The 24,649-nt window shown below is 47.7% G+C and overlaps 1 protein-coding gene across 7 annotated transcripts in view; it reads right to left on the reverse strand.

The window, feature by feature from the left end:
- The window catches only part of NUP93 (nucleoporin 93), a 757,735-nt gene that overhangs the window by 547,748 nt on the left and 185,338 nt on the right, over nucleotides 1–24,649 (reverse strand). For all 7 annotated transcript variants that reach the window (XM_033940752.1, XM_033940756.1, XM_033940750.1 and 4 more), the window contains one exon: nucleotides 7,197–7,322. In XM_033940752.1, the coding sequence (XP_033796643.1) occupies nucleotides 7,197–7,322 (126 nt within the window). The remainder of the gene's footprint in view (nucleotides 1–7,196; nucleotides 7,323–24,649) is intronic.

A 24,649-nucleotide genomic window follows, 5' to 3' on the forward strand; every position in this document is an offset into this window, starting at 1 on the left:
GTTTGGGGGATTTGATATACCGCTTTGTCAAGGTTCAGAGCGGTTTTACATAATATATAAAAACAAAGAGTAGAAAGGCATACATTAAAAAAACAAATGATAATTATTAAAACAGACAGACACATAGACGAACATTAACTTACCGAAACAAAATGAAAAAGGGTAGAAATATATTTGTGTAATGAAAAAGGGAGGGAACAAAAAATAAATAATCTAGCACTTTGTAGAAAAGATTAAAATGAATAAGAAAAGCAAGGAGCAAAGTTCCATTACAGTCCTTAAAAGAACTATTATACTCCAAATGCGTCTTTAAAAAGAAAGGCCTTCAAGCTACTTTTAAAATTATCAAGTGATGAAATTTCTCTTATATAATTTGGTGCTGAGTTCCAGATAATAATAATAATAACTTTATTCTTCTATACCGCCACAATCTTGCTACTTTTAGGCGGTTTACAATCAAGAGTGTTGGACATTCAGCGAAATACAATAAGTAGATATTCAGAGGAAATACAGAGATCAGAGACCTCAGGAGGCAATAGTATAGAAAAACAATTTGCTGAGCGAAAATGTAATATGTACATTTTAGTAGGTAATGTCCGACAGGACCTGTTGGGGATAAATAGCAACGTAAAGTTACGATAAGATGGTAGGGGCCGTCACAGAAAAGATATTAGTACGCATGGTGCCAATGTGTCTTAAAGAGGGAATGGATAACAGGTTTTGATAAGAAGAATGTAATGTGCGATGGGGGTTTTGGGGGATTAATAACCTGTTAATGAAATCAGGTAGACCGGAAGCTATGGTTTTATGTATCAGTAACATTATTTTATAAGTAATTCGATGATCTATGGGAAGCCAATGGCAGTTAATCAAAAGTGGTGTGACATGATCAAATTTTCGAGCTTTTAAGTTGAAATGATTTTAATGGCAGTATTTTGACTAATTTGGAGGCGTTATTTTTCTTTCTTAGTGATGCCTTTATATAATGCATTGCTATAGCCTAGACATGAAATGACTAGCGAATGAATAAGAGTATTTAATTATTATCCCCCGAGATTACTAAACACCTTCTGTTGTTTTCGGAGGACCCTAAAGCTACCCTTTTTACACTTTACTGCTCAGGATTGGGTCTGTGTGGAAGACCCAGCCAGCTCAAATTATTTCAGTATCAGAAGCTAGGAGGTGGCATGCTGAGGGAGCACCCCAATACAAGAAAAAAAAAACCACACACAGGAAATAGAGAGCATGGCAGAGGTAGTTACAGAAATGCCTCCACTTATATTCCTTTCCATGAGCTCAGAGCACAGACAGAAGCATTAGAAAAAGAGATTGCAACAGGATCGAGATACAATGCAGATAGAATTGGAAAAAGTAAAAAGTGATTTGACAGCCAGGAAAAACAGTGTTAGTGCATAGGGATGTCCTGACTCTCAATGTTCAAATACCAAGGTGACTCAGGCCTTCACAGCCCAGCCGGACTCCTTTCACTTACCTGTGGACTCACTTTTGGAGACGCAGGATAAGGGAAGGAAGTCAGACTCAGAATTCAGCTTGAGGTATGTGGCACCTTTGGTAATGGACACTTCCGATTGCCCCAATGTTAATACTACCATAGAGGGTCAGAATAAATTAAATTTGATTAATAGAGGGGCCAGAATCAGTTTTAAAGATAGAACGCCTCCTACTGGAGATCAGAAAAATATGGAAATTTGTGAGATTCAAGTTTCAAGATTGAAGACGGTGTTTTGTCAGATCACCACTTGGTTTGGCTGGAGCTCATTGATAGGCAGGGGTCCCAGGGGTCGACTACTGGTTGGCGTATGAATCCCACGTTATATGAAGATGCTGAGTTTAAGGATTTCCTGGAACAACAATGGGATTTCTTTGTGAACAAAAACCCTGCTTCTGATGTTATCAGAGGTGGTGATTTGGGAGGCAAGCAAGGCGGTCTTGCGTGGTAAAATTATTGAGTATACTACCCGCAAGTGCAGAGCCCAAGATAAGACACTGTTGGAATTGGCACAACGTTTGGGCGCGCTGCGTGGGAGTTTACATGCTCCGGGTGCCACGACAGCTCGATCCCAATATTCTGACCTACGAAGGCAAATTAATGACTTATTGGCAGATAGAGCCCTTAGAGATAGCAGAATGTACAAATATCGCCTCCATCGATGGGGAAACAAAGCAGGAAAACTGCTAGCATCTTTAGTTACCTCAAGGGCTCCGAAGCGCATTATTTCAAGGATTCGGGCGCCTGATGGTAGAGAGGTAACTGCCCAAGCTGGGATACAGCAGAGTTTTGTTAATTACTACAGGGCTCTATATGATAAGGGGACTTGTGACACAGCACAGAGGACGACTTTCTTTCAAGACCTACAGCATGTCCTTGGGACATGAGCAGCGAGAGGTGTTAAATGCCCCGGTGCGAGGGTTGGAAATCCAACAAGCTATTCGGGCCTTAAAATTGGCTAAAGCCCCTGGGCCTGACGGGCTGGGTTCTGAATATTATAAGTTGTTGGGGGTACGAGTGGTGGGCCCATTTCAAGCCTTATGTGGGGCTCTTTGTAGAGGTGAACTGCCTCCGCATAGACTAACTCGCGCTAATATTGTGGTTCTTCCGAAACCGGGTCGGGCGGAAGATCAACTGGGATCCTATAGACCTATTTCTTTGCTCAATCAAGATATCAAGTTGTTTGCTGCTATTATGGCGGCTCGCCTGGGTCAGGTCTTGCCCAGCTTGGTTCATTCGGATCAGGCAGGTTTTGTGCCGGGCCGCTATTCATCTGCTAACGTGCTGCGGGCGCTTTCGGTGCTGCAAAATCCTGGACTTGTTGGGCAACACCAGGGACAGAAGAACGCTCTTATAGTTAAGTCTAGACGCGGAAAAAGCGTTCGATAAAGTGTTATGGGATTATCTTTTTTGGGTTCTACCTCAGTTCGGCATTATGGGGAGCTTTCTGACTGGGATTCGTTCATTATACGCTCATCCTACGGCCCAGATCCTGATTAACGGGGAGCTTACCTCTTCTTTTGAACTCGAGAGGGGGATGCGTCAGGGCTGTCCCCGCTCCCCAATGCTTTTTGTCTTGGCTCTAGAGCCTCTCGCGGCTCAGCTCCGTCAGAGCCCCGATGTGCGTGGGTTCCCAGGAATTTAAAATTAATTTGTTTGCGGATGATATGCTCATCTTTCTGGGAGACGCTGAAGAGGGGGTTCCTCGATTAATAGATCTTATACAGCGCTTTGGAGCCTTTTGATAAGTCGGAGGCTCTGGCGGTCCGCCCCCCGTGTGTTCTGTGGCATGATCCTTCCTTTCCGCTGCAATGGTCTAAGGGTACGCTTAAATATCTAGGAATATATCTGCATGCAGATCCGGGGGTGGTTTATCGGAAGAACGTACTTGATAAATTAGATGCAGTCCGAGCCCTGTGTAAGAGGTGGATGGAATTTCCCCTCTCGTTCCTGGGGCGTGTTGCCCTTATTAAAATGGTCCTCTTGCCGAAGCTCCTGTATCCACTACAAATGGTGCCCCTTTGGATCAAACAGAAGGATGTGCAGGCTTATAGGGGGGTCATTTCGTCCTTTATATGGCGCTCCCGCCGGGCGAAAATTGGCTATAACAAATTGATTAGGGGGCGCGAGCAAGGAGGTGTGAACTTGCCCGATTTGCGTCTTTATAATGTCGCTGTTTTGCTGAGATGGGTGCATGAATTATGTACGGGTGTTGACAGGTTTGCCCCGGTTGGATTCTGGTACCTTTTGTCATCTCCGGTGTCAGTTTTTAACCTCCTGTGGCATGGGGCGGGACCTTGCCCTTCTATGCTTCGATCCTTGCGAATGGCCTGGTGCTGGTCTTCATTGGGGGGCGCAGTGGGTCCTTCGCCTTTTACGGAATTGGTGGGTAACTGTTGATCCAAGGAAGTGAAAGTGGGCAAGCTGCCTGCCGGTGAACGGAGCGCCAAACAATAGCTACGCAGCTGCAGGTATGCAAACATAGACCCTGCAGCCCAACCCCAGCGGTCCCGACATGCCAGAAAAGAGGGAACTGTTCCCGACCCAACTTCAGCAACCTGCCCCACAAAGCGACACCCAGACGTCCGAACTGAGGCAAAAAATGCATGTAACGATCCAGCAGGAAACTTAGGGTTTTTGTCCGCCCCATCTGAATTTAACACGCTCTCGGAGTGGTATAAAGTGGGGAGGGAAAGACGGTCTGGTAGGATTCTTGATGCTATGGCAACGGATTGGACTTTAGCTTTGGGAGAGCGGGTCACTGCTGATGAATTAGTTCTGTGTTTTCAGGAATGTGCCTCTGCCTCCCCTAATGTGAGTTTGCGGGAAGTACATCTGCAGATTCTGCACCAATCTTATTTGACGAGATGTAAGGGGCAAAAGATGGGGTTATGGCCTGATGACTGCTGCCCACATTGTCCGGCTCGTCGGGACACCTTGGTAAACCACTTTTTGGAATGTTCACATGTAGGGCCCTTGTGGATCTTTGTGCTTCGGGAGTTGGAGAAAGTTATAGGACTATCTCTAGACTGGTCTTATAAGACGTTGCTGTTGGGTGTCACAAGTCCCCTGGTGGAGGCGGGTGTTGGCGAACCTGGAAGGCGCTTTCTTTTAGTGGCCTTAGGAATCACAAAGAAACTAATCCTTCGCTACTGGATTGGCACCACGCGGCCAACAGTGGCGGGCCAATATGTCTTTGATGGCTGGTTGGGAGCGGCAGCACCGCCGGGGGGTTGCAAGCTGGAAATCTAGGACCTATTTGGATTATTGGAGTTCCTTTTAGTGCTGGTTAGAGATCAAGGGTGCACAGGGTGGGGGGGGGGGTTTCACTCAAAATTGGATCTGCATGGGAGATGATATGTTGTGGATTTGTCTATTTTTGTTTATTCTTTACATGAACCCTTGACTTTTGTACATGATGTCTTTCTCGTATGGTCATATTTTGTATTTTCTCGTATGCATTGATCCTTTAATAAACATATTAAAAAAAAAAAAAAAAAAAGAACAGTCACTACAATCCTGCAGCATCAACGAGAAAAGAACCATCAGCTTAGTTGTGACTTGTGTATACTGTATGTACTTGTATTGCAAGACATTGCTTGTATATCAAGTTAAAATGTAATAAAATGTTTTGCAAACTTGCAAACCAAGTTACTTGCAATCCAAGGTTTTACTGTATTTATAAATAATCTAGAAACAGGGAAGAAGTGTGAAGTAATAAAATTCGCAGACGACATCAAACTATTTAATGGGACTAGGACTATAGAAGACTGCGAAGATTTACATAGGGACCTGAACAAACTAGGGGAGTGGGCGACGAGATGGCAGATGAAATTTAATGTAGAGAAATGTAAAATCTTGCACGTAGGACACAGAAACCCGAGGTACAGCTACACGATGGAAGGGCTGTCACTGAGTGTGAGTACCCAAGAAAGGGACTTGGGGGTAATAGTGGACAAGACAATGAAGCCGTCGGTACAGTGCGCAGCAGCCACTAAGAAAGCGAATAGAATGCTAGGTATAATCAAGAAGGGTATTATAACCAGAACGAAAGAAGTTATCCTGCTGTTGTGTCGGGCGATGGTGCGCCCGCATCTGGAGTACTGCATCCAATATTGGTCGCCGTACCTAAAGAAGGATATGGCGATACTCGAGAGGGTTCAGAAGAGAGCGACACGCTTGATAAAAGGTATGGGAAACCTTTCATATGCTGAAAGATTGGAGAAACTGGGGCTCTTTTCCCTGGAGAAGCGGAGACTTAGAGGGGATATGATAGAGACTTACAAGATCATGAAGGGCATAGAGAAAGTGGAGAGAGACAGATTCGTCAAACTTTTGAAACTACAAGAACGAGAGGGCATTTGGAAAAATTAAAAGGGGACAGATTTAGAACCAATGCTAGGAAGTTCTTCACCCAGAGGGTGGTGGACACCTGGAATGAGCTTCCAGAGGGCGTGATAGGATAAAGTACGGTTTTGGGGTTCAAGAATGGATTGGATGATTTCCTGAAGGAAAAGGGGATAGAAGGGTATAGATAGAGGATTACTATATAAGTCCTGGACCTGATGGGCCGCCACGTGAGCAGACTGCTGGGCATGATGGACCTCTGGTCTGACCCAGCAGAGGCATTACTTATGTTCTTATGCTCTTTACCACAGATGCCATAGACTGAAAAAGTTCTGACGCGCTCACTGGCTGTGTCAAATGAACAGGGTCTAAGGATATGCCATTCAAACGAGCTGAATAAAATCTGGAATAAGTAAAAAGGCTGCATCTTAAAACTCTCACAGAGGCAGGTTTGCATGAACTGTGCTCCTGGCCGGATGCGAAGGACTGTCACCCAGAACTCTGGACTGACTAAACTAAATTGAGCAGGACAGTGTATTTTGGAAAAGCAGTGGGTTTCTGTGAGGGGAGATCTGTGAAGAAAACAGACCCCTAATTCTGTGTAAATAAAAGCTTATTCTCCTAACTCCCCAAACTGCTTATTAGCGTTTAACTTGTTTGGGTAACCAGGCTACGGCTGTTACAGAAATCTTCTCTCAATCAGCGAGTCCCTCCAAATGCTGAGATCTTCAGGCTGTCAGTTGGACCAAAGTCAGACTGAACTTCAACCCCTGTGGGACTTTGCGTACAAATGGGAGGAGGCGAAATTGCAGCCAGCACCCTGAAGAACCCCACTGAGCCCCCAATGGATTCCTAATAGCCTGCACTCAAGTCCTTGCAAATCAGTAGCCAAGCTAAGCAACTAAGGATACGGACCCCAAGCTCCACAATAGTTTCTGCAGATTGGCCAAACAGGTCCCTAAGGAATTAACCTGCTGGCGGCAGACCCAAGTATACTTCTTCTCCAAGCAGGCAGAGCTTTTGGAGCTCTGGTGCACTGAAAGCTAGGGGAAAACACCAGCAGAGCTCTTGGTAGGAGGAGTTAAAAACCTGGAGTGGATTCATTCTGCATGGCTCACAAGCATGGGGAGAATACCCTACTGTCCAGAATGGCAGACCTTTTGCACTAGAAAAGTAGTTATCTACAGACATTAGCTGTTTACCATATTTGGAGTCACAAGGTCATTATTGGCTGTAGATACAATATTTTCAATTAAAAGCATTATAAACTTTTCAGTACACAAATTTATAACAATAAGTTTTAACAAAATACCCAAATGTTAATCACTTTAAAATGTACCTCAGTCTGAGTAAAGTCAAGAGAGTCCTCTCCAGAAGCAAGTAACGTATGGAGAATTCTTTGTTTCACTTGCTCCCATTCAACCAGCATGGATTCTCTGTGATATTCCTCTGCCATGACAAAAGTCTGTTCAGGACAAAAAGAAGCTAAATAATCACAAATAAAAGAAAGAATAGATTCATATACTTTCTACAGCTCATTGTAGGAGTACTGATGGCTTGACAAATAACTGATACATAGAGAAAACAAAACAATTTTACAGCACAATTGAACCAGAACCCAATGCCTTTGAAATACTGTACATGAATTTTTCAACTTTCTTCCAGGTTTTTGAATTTCATTTTCTAGACATAAAAGGGAACTCAGATCATAATGCATGCATAAAAACTTTGAAGCTATTGTTTCAGAGGTTATTCAGATATACATACTTGTTCTGAAGACAGGACATTGGTCTGACCCAGTAAGGCTATTCTTATGTTCTTATGTTTATAAACAATGTTCTAATGAAAGGAAGAATACCAAAGCCGCAGTGCATTGGACAACATTAAATAGGTGCCAACGTTCCTTAGGGAGTGCTGAAAAGGTCTCAGCCCAAACTGCTTCCTAAATTCTGAGTATTTTGCCACTGTATCTAAAGAGAGTTATTTTATTTTGTAAAGTGCAGAAAAATCTTTAAAGGAAATCCATGAATGTATAATGCAAACATTGAACGACAAATGCCCATCATACTCCACAGTGAATACACGAAGATGCAGCAAGGTCTGGGAGGCCTCAAAAGGTGAAAAATCACCAATAGCAAAATACAACTGAGTGCAAATGAAACAACTGAATATGTAGTCATTGCACCCTTTATATAGCCTCGTTGATCAAAGCAGTGCTTTTGAATTTAAGTTGGTTCACAAAGCACTATTTAATTTGAAGTTTAATTCACAATCTTCTTTCTTTCTCTCTCTCTCTCTCTTTCTTTCTTCCTTCCTTCCTTCTGGAGTTGCGCCCTCATCGCCGCCAGGTCCGCAGAGGAAGCAGTGTTGGCATCCTCCACCTGCGATACACGGTGCTCTAGCTCGCCCGTGCGCCTCGTGGTCTCCCCCCAAAAGAGAATCCAGCAAAGTAAGTTGGCCGGACAGTTGTTCGAAGCGGGAATCCAAGGCCCGCACGACCGAGGCAGACAGTGCGGCTATATGGGCTTCCGACAAGGGGAGCGCAGAACCCGATTCACCCGCCGCCATCTTGGATTCCGGCCGCACCGATCTGGTCCCCCTTTCTCTGGTGGAGCGACACGATTTGCCACTCATGACCGGGCTGGGTACGTGATTAAACTTGTCCATGCACTGCCCCGATGGTTAAGGAGAGTGCAGGACCGGTAGAAATAATGGGTCAGGCTCAAAGGGACCCAGGGCCCCGGAGCACGAGCAAGGCACGTTTTACTCGGCTCAGCACATCACGTGACCGGCAACACGATTATTATGGGAGACTTCAACTATCCTGGGATAGACTGGAGTCTTGGAAACTCAAAATGCGCCAGAGAGACCAGATTCCTGGAGGCCATACAGGATTGCTTCATGGATCAACTTGTTAGAGAACTGACGAGAGGGAATGCTACTTTGGATCTAATCCTAAATGGGCTAAGGGGACCTGCGAAGGAAGTGGAAGTAGTGGGACCGTTGGGAAACAGCGATCACAATAGGATCAAGTTCAAAGTTGAAGTAGGAATACCGAAGGGAAAGAGAACCATAGCAACAATAACTTCAAGAAAGGAAACTACAAAGCAATGAGAGTAATGGTAAGGAAGAAACTTAGGAACACCTCCAAGAAATGGCAGACTGTAGAGCAAGCCTGGTCTTTATTCAGGGACACGGTGATCGATGCATAAAATCTAATATACCAAGATTCAGAAAAGGGTGTAAAAAGAATCGAACAAAAGACCCGGCGTGGATAACCAAAGAAGTGAAGAAAGTGATAGGTCATAAGAACTCATTCAAGAAATGGAAAAAGGGCAAAACTGAGGAGAACTGGAAACAGCACAGGAAGTATCAAAAAGAATGTCACCATGTGGTTAGAAAAGCCAAAAGAGAATATGAAGAAAGGCTAGCCAAGGAAGCACGAAATTTCAAACCATTCTTCAGATATGTTAAAGGGAAGCACCGGCTAGGGAGGAGGTGGAACCGCTGGATGACGGAGACAGGAAGGGAGTGGTGAAGGAGGAGAAAAAAGTGGCGGAAAGACTAAACATTTTATTTTCGTCTGTATTTACAAAAGAAGAAACATCCAATATACCAGAACCTGAGCAAATCTTCAAAGGAGCCCAAACAGATAAACTAACATCCATGGAAATAAGCCTTGAAGACGTACGCAGACAGTTAGAAAAATTAAAAACTAACAAATCGCCGGGCCCGGATGGAATCCACCCAAGGGTTCTGAAAGAACTAAAAGGAAGAAATAGTGGAGCTACTACAGCAAGTCTGCAATCTATCCCCGAAAACAGGCGTGATCCCAGAGGATTGGAAGATAGCCAATGTTACGCCCATCTTTAAAAAGGGATCGAGAGGTGACCCCCAGGAAACTACAGACCGGTGAGTCTGACCTCGGTTCCAGGGAAAATGGCGGAAGCGCTGATAAGACAGCATCGATGAGCATCTTGAAAGAAATAAACTTCTAACCACAAGCCAACATGGCTTCTGTAAAGGGAGATCGTGCCTAATGAATTTACTGCACTTCTTCGAAGGAATTAACAAACGGATGGACAAAGGGGACTCCATAGACATCGTATATTTAGATTTCCAGAAAGCCTTTGACAAGGTACCCCACGAATGCCTACTTCGGAAACTGAAGAACCATGGGGTGGAAGGAGACGTACACAGATGGATCAGAAATTAGTTGGCAGGGAGGAAGCAGAGGGTATGAGTGAAAGGCCACTCGGACTGGAGGAGGGTCACGAGTGGTGTTCCACGGGGGTCAGTGCTCGGACCACTGCTATCCAATATATTTATAAATGATATAGAAACAGGGACGAAGTGCAAAATAATAAAATTTGCAGGCAACACCAAACTATTTAGTGCTCTCGGACTAAAGAGGACTGCGAAGAATGGACACCTGGAATGAGCTTCCAGAGGATGTGATAGAACAGAGTACGGTATTAGGGTTTAAGAAGGAATTGGATAATTTTCTGAAGGAAAAGGGGATAGAGGGGTACTACACAGGTCCTGGACCTGTTGGGCCGCCGCGCGAGCGGACTGCTGGGCACGATGGACCTTTGGTCTGACCCAGCAGAGGCACTTCTTTTGTTCTTATGTTCTTAAGACAATACACCTGCTCACAAGGCTGGCAAAACGATGGATGCTTTGACGCAGTTAGGATTTCACTGCACAGAGCATCCACTCTACTCACCAGATCTTGCTCCATCTGACTATTTTCTGCTTCCAAACATTAAAAAGAGAAAGGGCGACAATTTTTGAACGATTCGGAGGCAATTGCAGTAGCAGAGCAGTATTTCAGTGACCAGACTTCAGAGTATTTTTGGGAAGAGTTATAGAAACATCAGACATGATGTGCCAAGTGTGTTGAACTTAGGGGTGAATATGTGGAATAATTTTTAAGTTTCATGGCTCCACATCATTCCCTTAGTATTATCATTTTCTTTCTCAGAACCAACAACCTAACCACCTTGTAAAAGGTTCATGCCTGTATACAGGAAGACAATATAAAGAAGTGACCAAAGGTAGCTCAACATCTTAGTTCTCTTTGAACAGGCAACCAATACCTGTTTAGGCAATCTTGCTTGGCTGTATAGTGATTTCAGAAGCAATGGCAGCCCAAATGCATCTCTCTCTTGCCTATTTCTGCCATTCTGACAATACAGGTGAACCCCAACTTTTGCAAAAGTTATGAAAGAAAGATACTCAGAAGTTGGAGGATGGAGATGCTCATGAATCCCTAGGCATAATGCAGAAGAGTTCATGCATCCACAGAAAGACAGCATGATAGAACAGTTGAGATCAGAAGTCACATACCGGTTGCAAGATTCCCGCAGCCACTGGCTTCATGCTTGAAAGGTTGCAAGACCAATAATAATCCATTGCGACAGAAAGGAAAATTTAAGGTTTCAAATAGCAGAGAGCAAGAGGATGCTGAAGTTGGAAACCATGGAGGAATGGGGGGGGGGGAGAAATACACCACTTACTTCAACAGTAAAGTTAGAATAGGGTCATTAAATCCAGTGGTGTACCTAGTATATATGACAGCCAGTGCTGATCATTTTTTAACAACCCCCTCCTCTATATAAAAAAGTCATTTTTAGTAATAATCCATGAGTCGCACAACAAGAGTGCACAAAAAGGCAGCATCTTAAACACTGCAGTGAGCACTAGAATACAAACACACACATTGTAAAACTAAATAAGCCAGATCCTGTACAGTCGATGCTAACAGAAAACCATGTCCTTCTCATAAACACAGAACACAGATACACCCTCGCCCAATATGGAATAATCACAAACTAAAAATAAAAATATGTAGACAAAAGTTAAACTGAACTGCTAAGAAACCAGACTTTGCATAGAATGCAACATCACAGAAACAGTGACACATGTCCCTTAATACTGCGCAAAATATAAAGACAATAGATGAAATTTGAAAAAATTGCTACATAACAATCATTACTTTACAAATTAACAAATAGAAATAAAACAAATAATGAGAAATAAGAAAATACCATTTTATTAGATTAATCCATTTTTCAATTAGTAGTAATTAGCTTTCAGAGGCCAAATCTTTTTTCAAGACAGTACAATATACTGCTGTTATGGTATCCTGTCCTGACCTGAGGAAAGGGGTTTAGTCCCCCCCTCCCAAAAAAAATGGCCTTATTTCTATTTCTTGTTGATAAACTTTAATCAATAGTTACAATACTACTTGATTCTACTTAAAACAACAACAAAATTTTTTCTACCTTTTGTCGTTTCTGCTTTAATCATCTTCTCTTCGCTCTCTTTTCTGTTCAGCCTTTGTCCTCTCTCCCTTCCATGCAACATCTGTCCTCTCTCTGTCCCTTCCACTCAGCCTCTGCCCTCTCTCTCTCTGCCCTTTGCATCCACTGACCACCCTCTCTCTGCCTCTTGCATCCACTGTCCACCCTCTCTATTTCCATATCGAGTTTCAAGTTTATTTCAAATTTACTATACCGCCTACTCAGGCCTTCTAGGCGATGTACAAACACGTCATAATAATATACCAGTAAAAGTATAATTTAATCTAAAACGGACCAAGGGAGAAGAACAATTCAAGGACAAAGACAAACAGGAACAAAAAGAAAGAAGGGATAGGAACTCCAATTGTTAGAGAGAAAAGAAAACACTTAAAGGTAAAAATATAAGGTTGGGGAAATGATACTAAAAGATTTTTCTAAAAACTAAAGTCATCCATAAAAGGACAATTTAGATTGCATAGGCATCGCGGAATAAGAATGTCTTTAGCATTTCCTTAAATTTTATCAGTGATGTATTATCCCGCAAGTAGTTAGGAATACTGTTCCAAAGAAAAGGAGCACTTACAGAAAAGATCGTGTTCCTCATTGTAATCTAATCTAATCTAATCCTTAGGTTTGTATACCGCATCATCTCCACGTTCGTAGAGCTCGACGCGGTTTACAGTAGGAGAAATAGGAAGGAACTACAAAGCAATGTTTCTTACCGTAACAGTTGTTATCCAGGGACAGCAGGCAGCTATTCTCACTAGTGGGTGATGTCATCCGACAGAGCCCCGATACGGACGTCTCACAAGCATGTCTTGCTTGAAGAAACTCAGAAGTTTCGAGATGCCCGCACCGCGCATGCGCCAGTGCCTTCCCGCCCGATGGACCGGGCGTGTCTCCTCAGTTCAGGTAGCTAGCCTGAGAAGCCAACCCAGGGGAGGTGGGTGGGACGTGAGAATAGCTGCCTGCTGTCCCTGGATAACAACTGTTAAGGTAAGTAACATTGCTTTATCCCAGGACAAGCAGGCAGGTATTCTCACTAGTGGGTGACCTCCAAGCTAACCTCAATGGGATGGTGGGAGTGTTGGCAACTTAAGAGAATAAATTTTGTAACACTGTTTGGCCAAACTGTCCATCCCGTCTGGAGAAAGTATCCAGACAATAATGAGAGGTGTAGGTATGAACCGAGGACCAAGTGGCAGCCTTACAAATCTCCTCAATTGGTGTCGATCTGAGGAAGGCTACAGAGGCTGCCATTGCTCTGACCTTATGGGCTGTGACCCTACAAGGAAGGGATAATCCAGCCTGGGCATAGCAGGAAGAGATACAAGCCGCCATCCAGTTGGAGATGGTACGCTTCGATACATGTCGTCCCAACTTTTTCGGATCATAGGAGACGAAAAGTTGAGGAGCAGTTCTGTGTGGCTTGGTGCGATCCAGGTAGAAAGCCAAAGCACGTTTACAGTCCAGAGTGTGAAGAGCCGATTCTCCATGATGAGAATGAGGCTTTGGAAAAAATACTGGAAGTACAATGGGTTGAGATGAAATTCAGAGACCACTTTAGACAGGAATTTCGGATGAATGCGGAGGACCACCTTGTCATGATGGAATACTGTGAAAGGTGGATCCGCCACCAAGGCCTGAAGCTCATTGACCCTGCGAGCAGATGTGAGGGCCACCAGAAAAACCACTTTCCAGGTGAGATACTTAAGTGGAGCCCTGTTGAGAGGTTCAAACGGAGGCTTCATGAGTTGAGAAAGGACGACATTGAGATCCCAAACCACGGGAGGAGGTTTGATAGGAGGATTGACATGGAAAAGTCCTTTCATAAATCTGGAAACCACAGGATGAGCAAAAAGAGGTTTCCCCTGTAGAGGCTGATGGAAAGCCGCAATAGCACTCAGGTGGACTCTTATAGATGTAGACTTGAGACCAGACTGAGACAGGTGTAGAAGATAGTCCAACACAGAGGATAGGGAAGCTCGCTGAGGCTCCTTGGCATTGGAAATACACCAGGAAGAGAATCTAGTCCACTTTTGGGAGTAGCATTGTCGAGTAGCAGGCTTCCTGGAAGCCTCTAAGACATCCCTCACCGCTTGAGAAAACTGGTGAGGAGTTACGTTGAGAGGAACCAAGCTGTCAGGTGGAGAGACTGCAGGTTGGGATGAAGCAGTGATCCTTGATGTTGAGTAAGCAGAGAAGGAAACACTGGAAGAAGGACTGGTGTCCTGCTGCTGAGTTGAAGCAGAAGGGAGAACCAAGGTTGCCTGGGCCACCAAGGAGCTATGAGAATCATGGTGGCTTGGTCCGATTTCAATTTGACCAGAGTCTTTTGAATGAGAGGAAATGGAGGAAACGCATACAGAAATCGATTCCTCCAATCCAGCAGAAAGGCATCTGCCTCGAGGCGATGATGAGTGTAGATCCTGGAGCAAAACTGAGGCAGTTTGAAGTTGTGGGGAGCCGCAAAGAGGTCTATCTGAGGCGTCCCCCATTGTGCAAAGATCTGATGAAGGGGGTTGGAATGGAGAGTCCATTCGTGAGGCTGGAGGAGTCGACTCAAATTGTCTGCCAAGACATTGTCCTTCCCCTGAATGTAGACAGCTTTGAGGAAGGCATTGTGGCGAACTGCCCAATCCCAGACTCTGAGAGCTTCCTGGCAGAGGGAGGCCGATCCCGTGCCCCCCTGCTTGTTGACATAGTACATGGCGACCTGGTTGTCTGTGCGGATGAGGATCACCATGTCGTGAAGCAGATGTTGAAAAGCTTGAAGAGCGTAGAAGATTGCTCTGAGCTCCAGAAGATTGATCTGATGGAGGCGGTCCGCACTGGTCCAGAATCCCTGAGTGCGAAGCCCATCCAGATGAGCCCCCCAGGCATAGGCCGAGGAATCGGTTGTGAGAACCTTCTGATGAGGAGGAGTGTGAAACAGCAAACCTCTGGATAGATTCGAAGAGGTCATCCACCAAAGTAGAGACTGCCGAAGTGCAGGAGTGACTATGATGTGTCGAGTCAACGGGTCTGACACTTGAGTCCATTGAGAAGCTAGGGTCCACTGAGGAATTCTGAGATGGAGCCTGGCAAAGGGTGTCACATGAACTGTAGAGGCCATGTGGCCCAGGAGGACCATCATGTATCTCGCTGAGATGGACTGGCGAGAAGATACAGACTGGCAGAGATGAAGAAGAGCATCCATGCGCTGAGGAGGAAGGAATGCTCGAAGCTGAATGGTGTCCAGTACCGCCCCGATGAAGGGAAGGGACTGGGTAGGCTGCAGATGGGATTTGGGGAAGTTGATCTCGAAGCCCAAGCTCAAGAGGAAGCAGATCGTGGTCAAGGTCGCCAAAATGACCTCTGGAGCAGAGGGGGCCTTGATGAGCCAGTCGTCGAGGTAGGGAAATACCTGAAGACCCCTGTTCCGGAGTGCAGCAGCCACCACCACCAGACACTTCGTGAAGTCTCTGGGAGACGAGGACAGGCCGAAAGGAAGCACTCGATACTGCAGATGTAGATGTCCCACCCGAAATCTGAGAAATTGGCGGGAGGCCGGTTGAATGGGAATGTGAGTGTAGGCCTCCTTGAGATTCAGAGAGCATAACCAGTCGTTCCGCTCGAGGAGGGGGTAGAGAGAAGCAAGGGTCAACATGCGAAACCTCTCCTTTACTAAAAACTTGTTGAGGACTCGAAGGTCCAGGATGGGTCGTAGGTCACCCGTCTTCTTCGGAACGAGGAAGTACCGGGAGTAAAAACCCCGGTTGTGCTGGTCCACCGGGACCGGCTCGACGGCCCGAAGCCGAAGCAAAGCCTGAGCCTCCTGAAGGAGAAGGGCGGTCTGCGTTAAGTTGGAAGGATACTCTCTTGGAGGGTGGTCCAGGGGAACCCGATGGAAATGAAGAGAGTATCCTTCTCTTACGATGGAAAGGACCCAGAGGTCGGTGGTAATAGCCTCCCATCGATAGTAAAAATGATGGAGGCGACCCCCGATGGGAAAAATAGGGGGATGCAGAACGAGGTCGGTTATGCTCCCTGGAAGAGAGTCAAAAAGGCTGAGAAGCCTTCGGTGCAGCCGGCGGCTGAGGTTTCTGCTGAGCCTTCTGGGGAGGCTGTCTCTTCGCCGGTTGTCTCGCAGCAGGAGTCTGACGAGGGGTGTAGCGCCGCTGATAAATCAAAGGCGGTCTAGAAGGTCGAGACTGCTGAGGCTTGGGCTTAGGCCGAAGGATAGATTGAAAAGACTTTTCATGATCCGAAAGTTTCTTGGTAACAGTTTCGATAGACTCGTCGAATAAATCAGCGCCCGCACAAGGCACATTGGCAAGTCTGTCTTGGAGGTTCGGATCCATGTCAATTGTCCGAAGCCATGCTAATCGACGCATGGCCACGGAACAGGCGGCAGCACGTGCCGAGAGCTCGAAGGCATTGTACGAGGACTGCATCAGCTGAAGACGTAGCTGGGAAAGGGAGGCTACCACTTCCTCGAACTCGAATCGAGCCTGAGCATCAATGTAAGGAGTAAACTTGCGGAGCACCGGCAAGAAGAACTCCAAATATGAAGAAAAAAAGAAATTATAATTGAGCACTCGAGACGCCATCATAGAATTCTGGTAGATTCTCCTACCGAACTTATCCATCGTTCTCCCCTCTTGTCCCGGTGATACAGAGGCATAGACCTGGGAGGGATGAGAACGCTTGAGAGAGGACTCGACCAGCAGGGATTGGTGAGAGAGTTGAGCGCCCTCAAACCCCTTTTGATGAACAATGCGGTATCTTGCATCCAATTTGCTCGGGACCGCAGGGATGGAGTACGGCGTCTCGAAACATCGCATGAATGTTTGATCCAGTAATTTATGCAGAGGAAGTCGAAGAGACTCCGCAGGAGGATTAGGCAAGTTCATGGTGTCGAGATACTCCTTAGAATACCGAGACCCAGTGTCCAAAGTCACATCCAAGTCATCCGCCATTTGCCGGAGGAAGGAAGAAAAAGCCAACTGGTCCGCCAGTACCGGCCTCCGAGACGGGCTGGAGGAAGTAGAAGCCTCAGGATCCAGGGAGACTTGGGAGCGACAAGGAGAATAAGAGGTAGATGGCTCCTCGTACTCCGGCCCCTCCTGGGGAGATAAATCCGATGAGGAGTACCCCAGACGTGGCAGCTTCTTCTGTGGCGAAACCTCCGAGTGGCGCAAGGAGTGTCTGGATCGATGCCCCTCCCGGTGCCGGGAGGGAGAGCGAGAACATCTATACTTCGTATGGTCCCCCGAAGCTTCCAGTGAATGTATGGGACTGGAAGCGGTAGAGCGAAGGGGCGGAATGGAGGCCGCCTCCCGTGTTGCAGCCCAGGCCTGGAGTGCGGAAGAACTCTTCCTGTGATTTACTATGCCCAGGGCTTCGATCATCAGTCGGGGGAACGGCACCGTGATGGCGCGGAGGCGTAATGGGCTCTAAAGGAGGCATATCGCTAAAGGAAGCCCGCCTCGAGAGACCAGCCGCCCTTCGCCGCTCCTCCTCGTCAAGCAACGAGATCGATCGATGAGGAGGAGGGGGAGGGGGCGGTCCGCCCCCTGGGACCGGGACCGGGAGGTCACCCTGGATGGAGGCGATTAATCTGGGCCCCATAGTCTGCATGAGCTCGACAAACTGAGCTTCCAGCAGGGACCGCAGCGAAGCCGATATGGAGGGACCCGCACCGAAAGGGGGTCCTCCAGCACGGTCTTCGCGCTCCTTCGTGGTCGAGTGCTTCTGCTTGGCAGCTTTCGGCACTTTAATGACCACAGGTGGAATAGTGGAAGGCGGTACCTGAGCCGAGGAAACGGGGACAGGCACCGACGTCGAACTCGTGGCCGACGTCGGGGTAAACGAAGCCGGCTTCAAAAGGCCCGGAGTCGCAGGAGCAGTCGCTGATTTCGCATGGACAAGCGAAGCGGCCGATGAAGTCGAAGCCGAAGGTTCTTTAGCAGCTTCCATCTTGAACATCGACTCCCACAACAGGCAGCGCCGCTTAAACGCTCGCGCTGTTAGAGTAGAACAAGGCCGGCACGATTTCGGGAAATGTTCTGGACCAAGACACTGCAGGCAGCGTCGATGCGGGTCCGTCAGCGAAATCGCGCGCTGGCACTTGCTACACTTTTTAAAACCGGTGATTGGCCGGGACATAGGCCGAAAAAGCTCCGCCGCTAGATCGAAGGAGCTGGGCCTGAGCCACGTGGCCGACCCGGCCGACTCGTCGGAAGAAAAAATTTTTTTATTTTTTTTTTAAATAAAAGAAAGAAAACACACGAAAAGAGGAAAAGAAATCCAGAATCGCGGAATTAGAAGGCAATAAAACGGGAATTCAGTCAGCGCAGAATTGAAGTAAAACTTCTCAGCTCCGCGGAAAGAAAAGAACTGAGGAGACACGCCCGGTCCATCGGGCGGGAAGGCACTGGCGCATGCGCGGTGCAGGCATCTCGAAACTTCTGAGTTTCTTCAAGCAAGACATGCTTGTGAGACGTCCGTATCAGGGCTCTGTCGGATGACATCACCCACTAGTGAGAATACCTGCCTGCTTGTCCTGGGATAACAGAGGGTTAGAGGTAGAAGTGTGAAGAAAATTTAGAGGACTTGGGATGCCAAGATATAAGAGTTTCCTTGTACTAATGTGTTTCAATGAGGGAACAGTGAGAAGATTGTGTGCAGTAGAACGTAGGGTCCTAGACTGGTTATAAGGGATAAGTAAGTTGTTAATAAATTCTGGCTAGCTTTTTGCTTTCGTTTTAAAGATTAGTAGTAGAATTTTATAACTAATCCTATGCTCTATAGGTAACCAATGAGATTTGGACAAAAGAGGTGTAACGTGATCATACTTCTTTGCGTTAAATAGAACTTTTACTGCGGTATTTTGAACCATTTGAAGTCTGTTTATTTAAGAAGGGCATTGCAGTAGTCTAAGCAAGAGATGATCAGTGAATGGATTAGAATATTCAAAGATGCGGGCTCTAACAGTTTTGCTAGAGTTTTAATCATACACAGCCAATAAAAGCAACGTTGGACTACTGTGCTGATATGCTGGTGATAAGTACATTTGCAGTCAAAGGTGACTCCTAATAATTTTAAGGAAGGTACAGCTTTGATAGGGAGATTTTTGAGAGTAAGAGGAGTTAAAAGTGAGAGGCCGTCTTTGAAAGGAAAAATCATTAATTTTGATTTATTTATATTCAAGGAGAACATGTGGGCATCAAGACAAGAATTAATCTTTTCTAACTTTTCATTAATAATGATAGTTTCATTTGGGTTATTTAGGTCTATTGGATGTACTAATTGGACATCGTCGGCATAAGCAAAAGTTGTGAAACCAATAGATTGGCAAAGAGTTAGTAATAGAGCTAAGAAGATATTAAAAAGCAAAGGGGATAGAATTGAACCTTGCAGTATACCGTAATCAGTTGTGAAGGAATCTGAAGAGGTTGAATTAAATACAACCTTGGAAATCCGATCTGTGAAAAAAGAGGAGAACCAGTCGAGGATTTGGTCTGTAATACCGTCTTGTAGACGAGATAGCAATGTTACTTACCGTAACAGTTGTTATCCAGGGACAGCAGGCAGCTATTCTCACTAGTGGGTGATGTCATCAGACAGAGCCCCGGTACGGACGTCTCACAAGCACGTGTTGCTTGTAGAAACTTAAAGTTTCTAGATGCCCGCACCGCGCATGCGCCGGTGCCTTCCTACCCGGAGATCCGGGCGTGTCTCCTCAGTTCAGGTAGCTAGCCTGAGAAGCCAACCCAGGGGAGGTGGGTGGGACGTGAGAATAGCTGCCTGCTGTCCCTGGATAACAACTGTTACGGTAAGTAACATTGCTTTATCCCAGGACAAGCAGGCAGGTATTCTCACTAGTGGGTGACCTCCAAGCTAACCTCAGTGGGATGGAGGGGGAGTTGGCGACTTAAGAGAATAAATTTTTCAATACTGTTTGGCCAAACTGTCCATCCCGTCTGGAGAGGGTATCCAGACAATAATGTGAGGTGAATGTGTGAACCGAGGACCAGGTGGCAGCCTTACAAATTTCCTCGATTGGTGTTGATCTGAGGAATGCTACTGAGGCTGCCATTGCTCTGACCTTATGGGCTGTGACCTTACAAGGGAGTGATAGTCCAGCCTGGGCATAGCAGAAAGAGATACAAGCCGCCATCCAATTGGAGATGGTGCGCTTCGATACGGGTCTTCCCAACTTGTTAGGATCGAAGGAGACAAAAAGTTGAGGAGTGGTTCTATGTGGCTTGGTGCGATCCAGGTAGAAAGCCAAGGCACGTTTACAGTCTAGAGTGTGAAGGGCCGATTCTCCGTGGTGAGAATGAGGCTTAGGGAAGAATACTGGAAGTACAATGGATTGGTTGAGATGAAATTCGGAGACCACCTTAGGTAGGAATTTCGGGTGAGTGCGGAGGACCACCTTGTCATGGCGGAATACTGTGAATGGTGGGTCCGCCATCAATGCCTGTAGTTCGCTGACTCTGCGAGCGGACGTAAGGGCTACAAGGAAAAGCACTTTCCAGGTGAGATGCTTCAGAGGGGCCCTGTTGAGTGGTTCAAACGGGGGCTTCATGAGATGGGAAAGGACTACATTGAGGTCCCAAACTACTGGGGGTGGTTTGAGAGGCGGGTTAACATGGAAGAGTCCTTTCATAAATCTGGCGACCACCGGATGGGCCGAGAGGGGTTTCCCTTGTAGGGGCTGGTGGAACGCCGCGATAGCGCTCAGGTGTACTCGTATGGATGTGGACTTGAGCCCAGATTGAGATAGGTGTAGGAGGTAGTCCAGCACGGAGGATAAGGAAGCTCGCTGGGGTTCCTTTGACTTGGCAACACACCATGAGGAGAATCTGGTCCATTTCTGGGAGTAGCATTGCCGAGTGGCGGGCTTCCTGGAAGCTTCCAAGACCTCCCTCACTTCCTGAGAGAATTGGTGAGGGGTTACGTTGAGAGGAACCAAGCTGTCAGGTGGAGGGACTGCAGGTTGGGATGAAGTAGTGATCCTTGATGTTGAGTAAGTAGTGAAGGAAACACTGGAAGTGGTACTGGTTCCCTGCTGCTGAGTTGAAGTAGGAGGGAGAACCAAGGTTGTCTGGGCCACCGAGGAGCTATTAGAATCATGGTGGCCCGTTCGAGTTTCAGCTTGACCAGAGTCTTCTGGATCAGCGGGAATGGTGGGAACGCATATAGAAATCGTTTCCCCCAGTTCAGTAGAAAAGCATCTGCCTCGAGGCGATGAGGAGTGTAGATCCTGGAGCAAAACTGAGGCAGTTTGGCGTTGTGGGGAGCCGCAAAGAGGTCTATCTGAGGCGTCCCCCACTGCGTGAAGATTTGGTGAAGGGGGCTGGAATGGAGAGTCCATTCGTGCGGTTGTAGCAGACGGCTTAGTTTGTCTGCTAAGACGTTGTTCTCCCCCTGGATGTATGCTGCTCTGAGTAGGGTGTTGTGGCGCACCGCCCAGTCCCAGACTCGTAGAGCTTCCTGGCAAAGGAGGGCCGAGCCCGTGCCTCCTTGCTTGTTGATATAATACATGGCGGCCTGATTGTCTGTGCGAATGAGGATTACCATGTCGTGGAGTAGGTGTTGGAAAGCTTGGAGCGCATTGAAGATGGCTCTGAGTTCCAGTAGATTGATTTGGTGTAGTCTCTCCGCATTGGTCCAGAATCCTTGGGTGCGGAGACCCTCCAGATGGGCCCCCCATGCGTAATTCGACGAATCGGTCGTGAGAACCTTCTGATGGGGGGGAGAGTGCATCAGCAAACCTCTGGATAGATTCGAAGAGGTCATCCACCAAAGTAGAGACTGCCGAAGAGCAGGTGTGACTAAGATGCGTTTGGATAGTGGATCGGATGTCTGATTCCACTGTGATGCCAGGGTCCACTGGGGGATTCTGAGGTGGAGTCTGGCAAAGGGTGTCACATGTACTGTGGAGGCCATATGGCCCAGGAGCACCATCAGTTGTCTCGCCGGTAGGGTTTGGCGAGTCGACACCGACTGGCAGAGATGAAGAAGAGACTCCATGCGTTGCCGAGGTAGGAATGCTCGGAGTCGGGTGGTGTCCAGGACCGCTCCGATGAAGGGGAGGGACTGGGTGGGTTGTAGATGAGACTTGGAGAAGTTGATCTCGAAGCCCAAATTCTGGAGGAAGTAGGTTGTAGCCACGGCCGCCGAAGTGACCTCTGGGGCTGACGGGGCCTTGATGAGCCAGTCGTCGAGGTATGGGAATACCTGTAGACCCCTGTCCCGGAGTGCTGCGGCCACTACCACCAGGCACTTTGTGAAGACTCTGGGGGACGAAGATAGGCCGAATGGTAGCACTCGATACTGTAGGTGCAGATTTCCCACCCGAAATCTGAGGAACTTTCGGGAGGCCGAGTGAATGGGGATGTGAGTGTAGGCCTCCTTGAGATCCAGGGAGCATAACCAGTCGTTCTGCTCGAGGAGGGGGTATAGAGAAGCCAAAGTCAGCATGCGAAACTTCTCTTTGACCAAGAACTTGTTGAGGGCCCGAAGGTCTAAAATGGGTCGCAGGTCGCCCGTTTTCTTCGGGACGAGGAAGTACCGGGAGTAAAACCCTCGGTTCAATTGGTCTGACGGGACCGGCTCGACAGCCCGAAGCTGGAGTAAGGTTTGGACTTCCTGAAGAAGAAGGGCGGTCTGCGTCGAGCTTGAAGGATACTCTCTTGGGGGATGGTCCGGGGGGACCCGGTGGAATTGAAGAGAGTATCCTTCTCTTATAATGGTGAGGACCCATAGGTCCGTAGTTATGGCCTCCCATCGATGGTAGAAAAGATGGAGGCGGGCCCCTATGGGAGAGGCCGAGGTTATGCTCCCGGGGGGGGGCGTCAAAAGGGCTGGGGGGCCTTAGGTACGGCCGGTGGCTGAGGTTTTTGTTGAGACTTCTGGGGAGGTTGTCTCTTCGCAGGCTGCCTCGCAGCAGGCGTTTGTCTGGGCATGTAACGCCGCTGGTAAATCAGGGGTGGCCTGGGAGGTCGAGACTGTTGAGGCTTGGGTTTGGGCCGCAGGATGGACTGAAAGGATTTTTCATGATCCGACAGCTTCTTGGTAACAGTTTCGATAGACTCATCGAACAGGTCAGCTCCAGCACATGGTACGTTGGCGAGTCTGTCCTGAAGGTTGGGATCCATATCGATGGTACGGAGCCATGCCAGGCGACGCATCGCTATCGCGCTTGCGGCGGCGCGTGCCGAGAGTTCGAATGCATCGAAGGAGGATTGCATCAGCTGGAGGCGTAATTGGGAGAGGGAGGCTACCACTTCCTCGAACTCGAATCGAGCTTGGTTGTCTATGAACGGAGTGAACTTGCGGAGCACCGGCAAGAAGAACTCCAAATAGGAAGAGAAAAAGAAGTTGTAGTTTAGCACCCGTGACGCCATCATGGAGTTTTGGTAGAATTTTCTACCAAATTTGTCCATCGTTCTCCCCTCTCGGCCCGGCGGCACAGAGGCGTAGACCTGGGAGGGATGAGAGCGTTTTAGGGAGGACTCGACCAGCAGGGATTGGTGGGAGAGTTGGGGGCCCTCGAACCCTTTATGGTGCACGATGCGGTATCGAGCATCGAGTTTGCTAGGGATCGCCGGTATGGAATACGGCGTTTCGAAGCACTGCATGAAGGTCTGGTCCAGTAATTTATGCAGGGGGAGCCGAAGCGACTCCGTTGGGGGGTTAGGTAAATGCATGGTGTCCAGATACTCTTTGGAGTATCGGGAGCCCGTGTCAAGGGTCACATCCAGATCATCCGCCATTTGTCGGAGGAATGATGAGAAGGACAATTGTTCCGCCAGCGTCGGTCTGTGGGACGGGCTGGCGGAGGAGGAGGCCTCCAGGTCCGTGGACATCGGGGAGTGACAAGGAGAATCGGGCACCGGTGTCTCCTCGTACTCTGGGCCCCTCGGAGGGGACGCCTCTGATGAGGAGTATCCCCTACGTTGCAGTTTTTTCTGCGGTGACACCTCCGAATAGCGTGAGGAGTGCCAGGATGAGTGTCTCGATCGGTGCCCGTCTCGGTGGCGGGACGGGGATCGGGATCGTTTGTGCATCGCATGGTCTCCCGAGGTCCCCAAGTGGATAGGGCTGGAAGCAGTGGATCGCCACTGGGTTTGCGATGCGGGTTCCTGCGATGCTACCCAAGTCTGGTAAGGAGTACGGAGGAACTCTTCCTGACTATGCCCAGGGCTTCGAGTATCGATCGGAGGTCTGGTCCCATGTTGGCGCGGAGGCGTAATGGGTTCTAATGGCGGCATGTCGGTAATCGAGGCTTGCCGCGTGGGTATCGCCGCCCTCCCTCGTTCGTCCTCGTCGGTTGTCGAGGTCGAACGGTGTGGGGGAGGGGGAGGGGGCGGACCGCCCCTTTGGACCGGTACCGGGAGGTCACCCTATATGGCAGCGATGAGCCCGGGTCCGATGGTCTGCATGAGCTCAACGAATTGAGCTTCCAGCACGGACCGTAGCGAAGCCGATA

Source organism: Geotrypetes seraphini, chromosome 4 (genome assembly GCF_902459505.1).
Source record: "Geotrypetes seraphini chromosome 4, aGeoSer1.1, whole genome shotgun sequence".
Taxonomy (NCBI): Eukaryota; Metazoa; Chordata; class Amphibia; order Gymnophiona; family Dermophiidae; genus Geotrypetes; species Geotrypetes seraphini.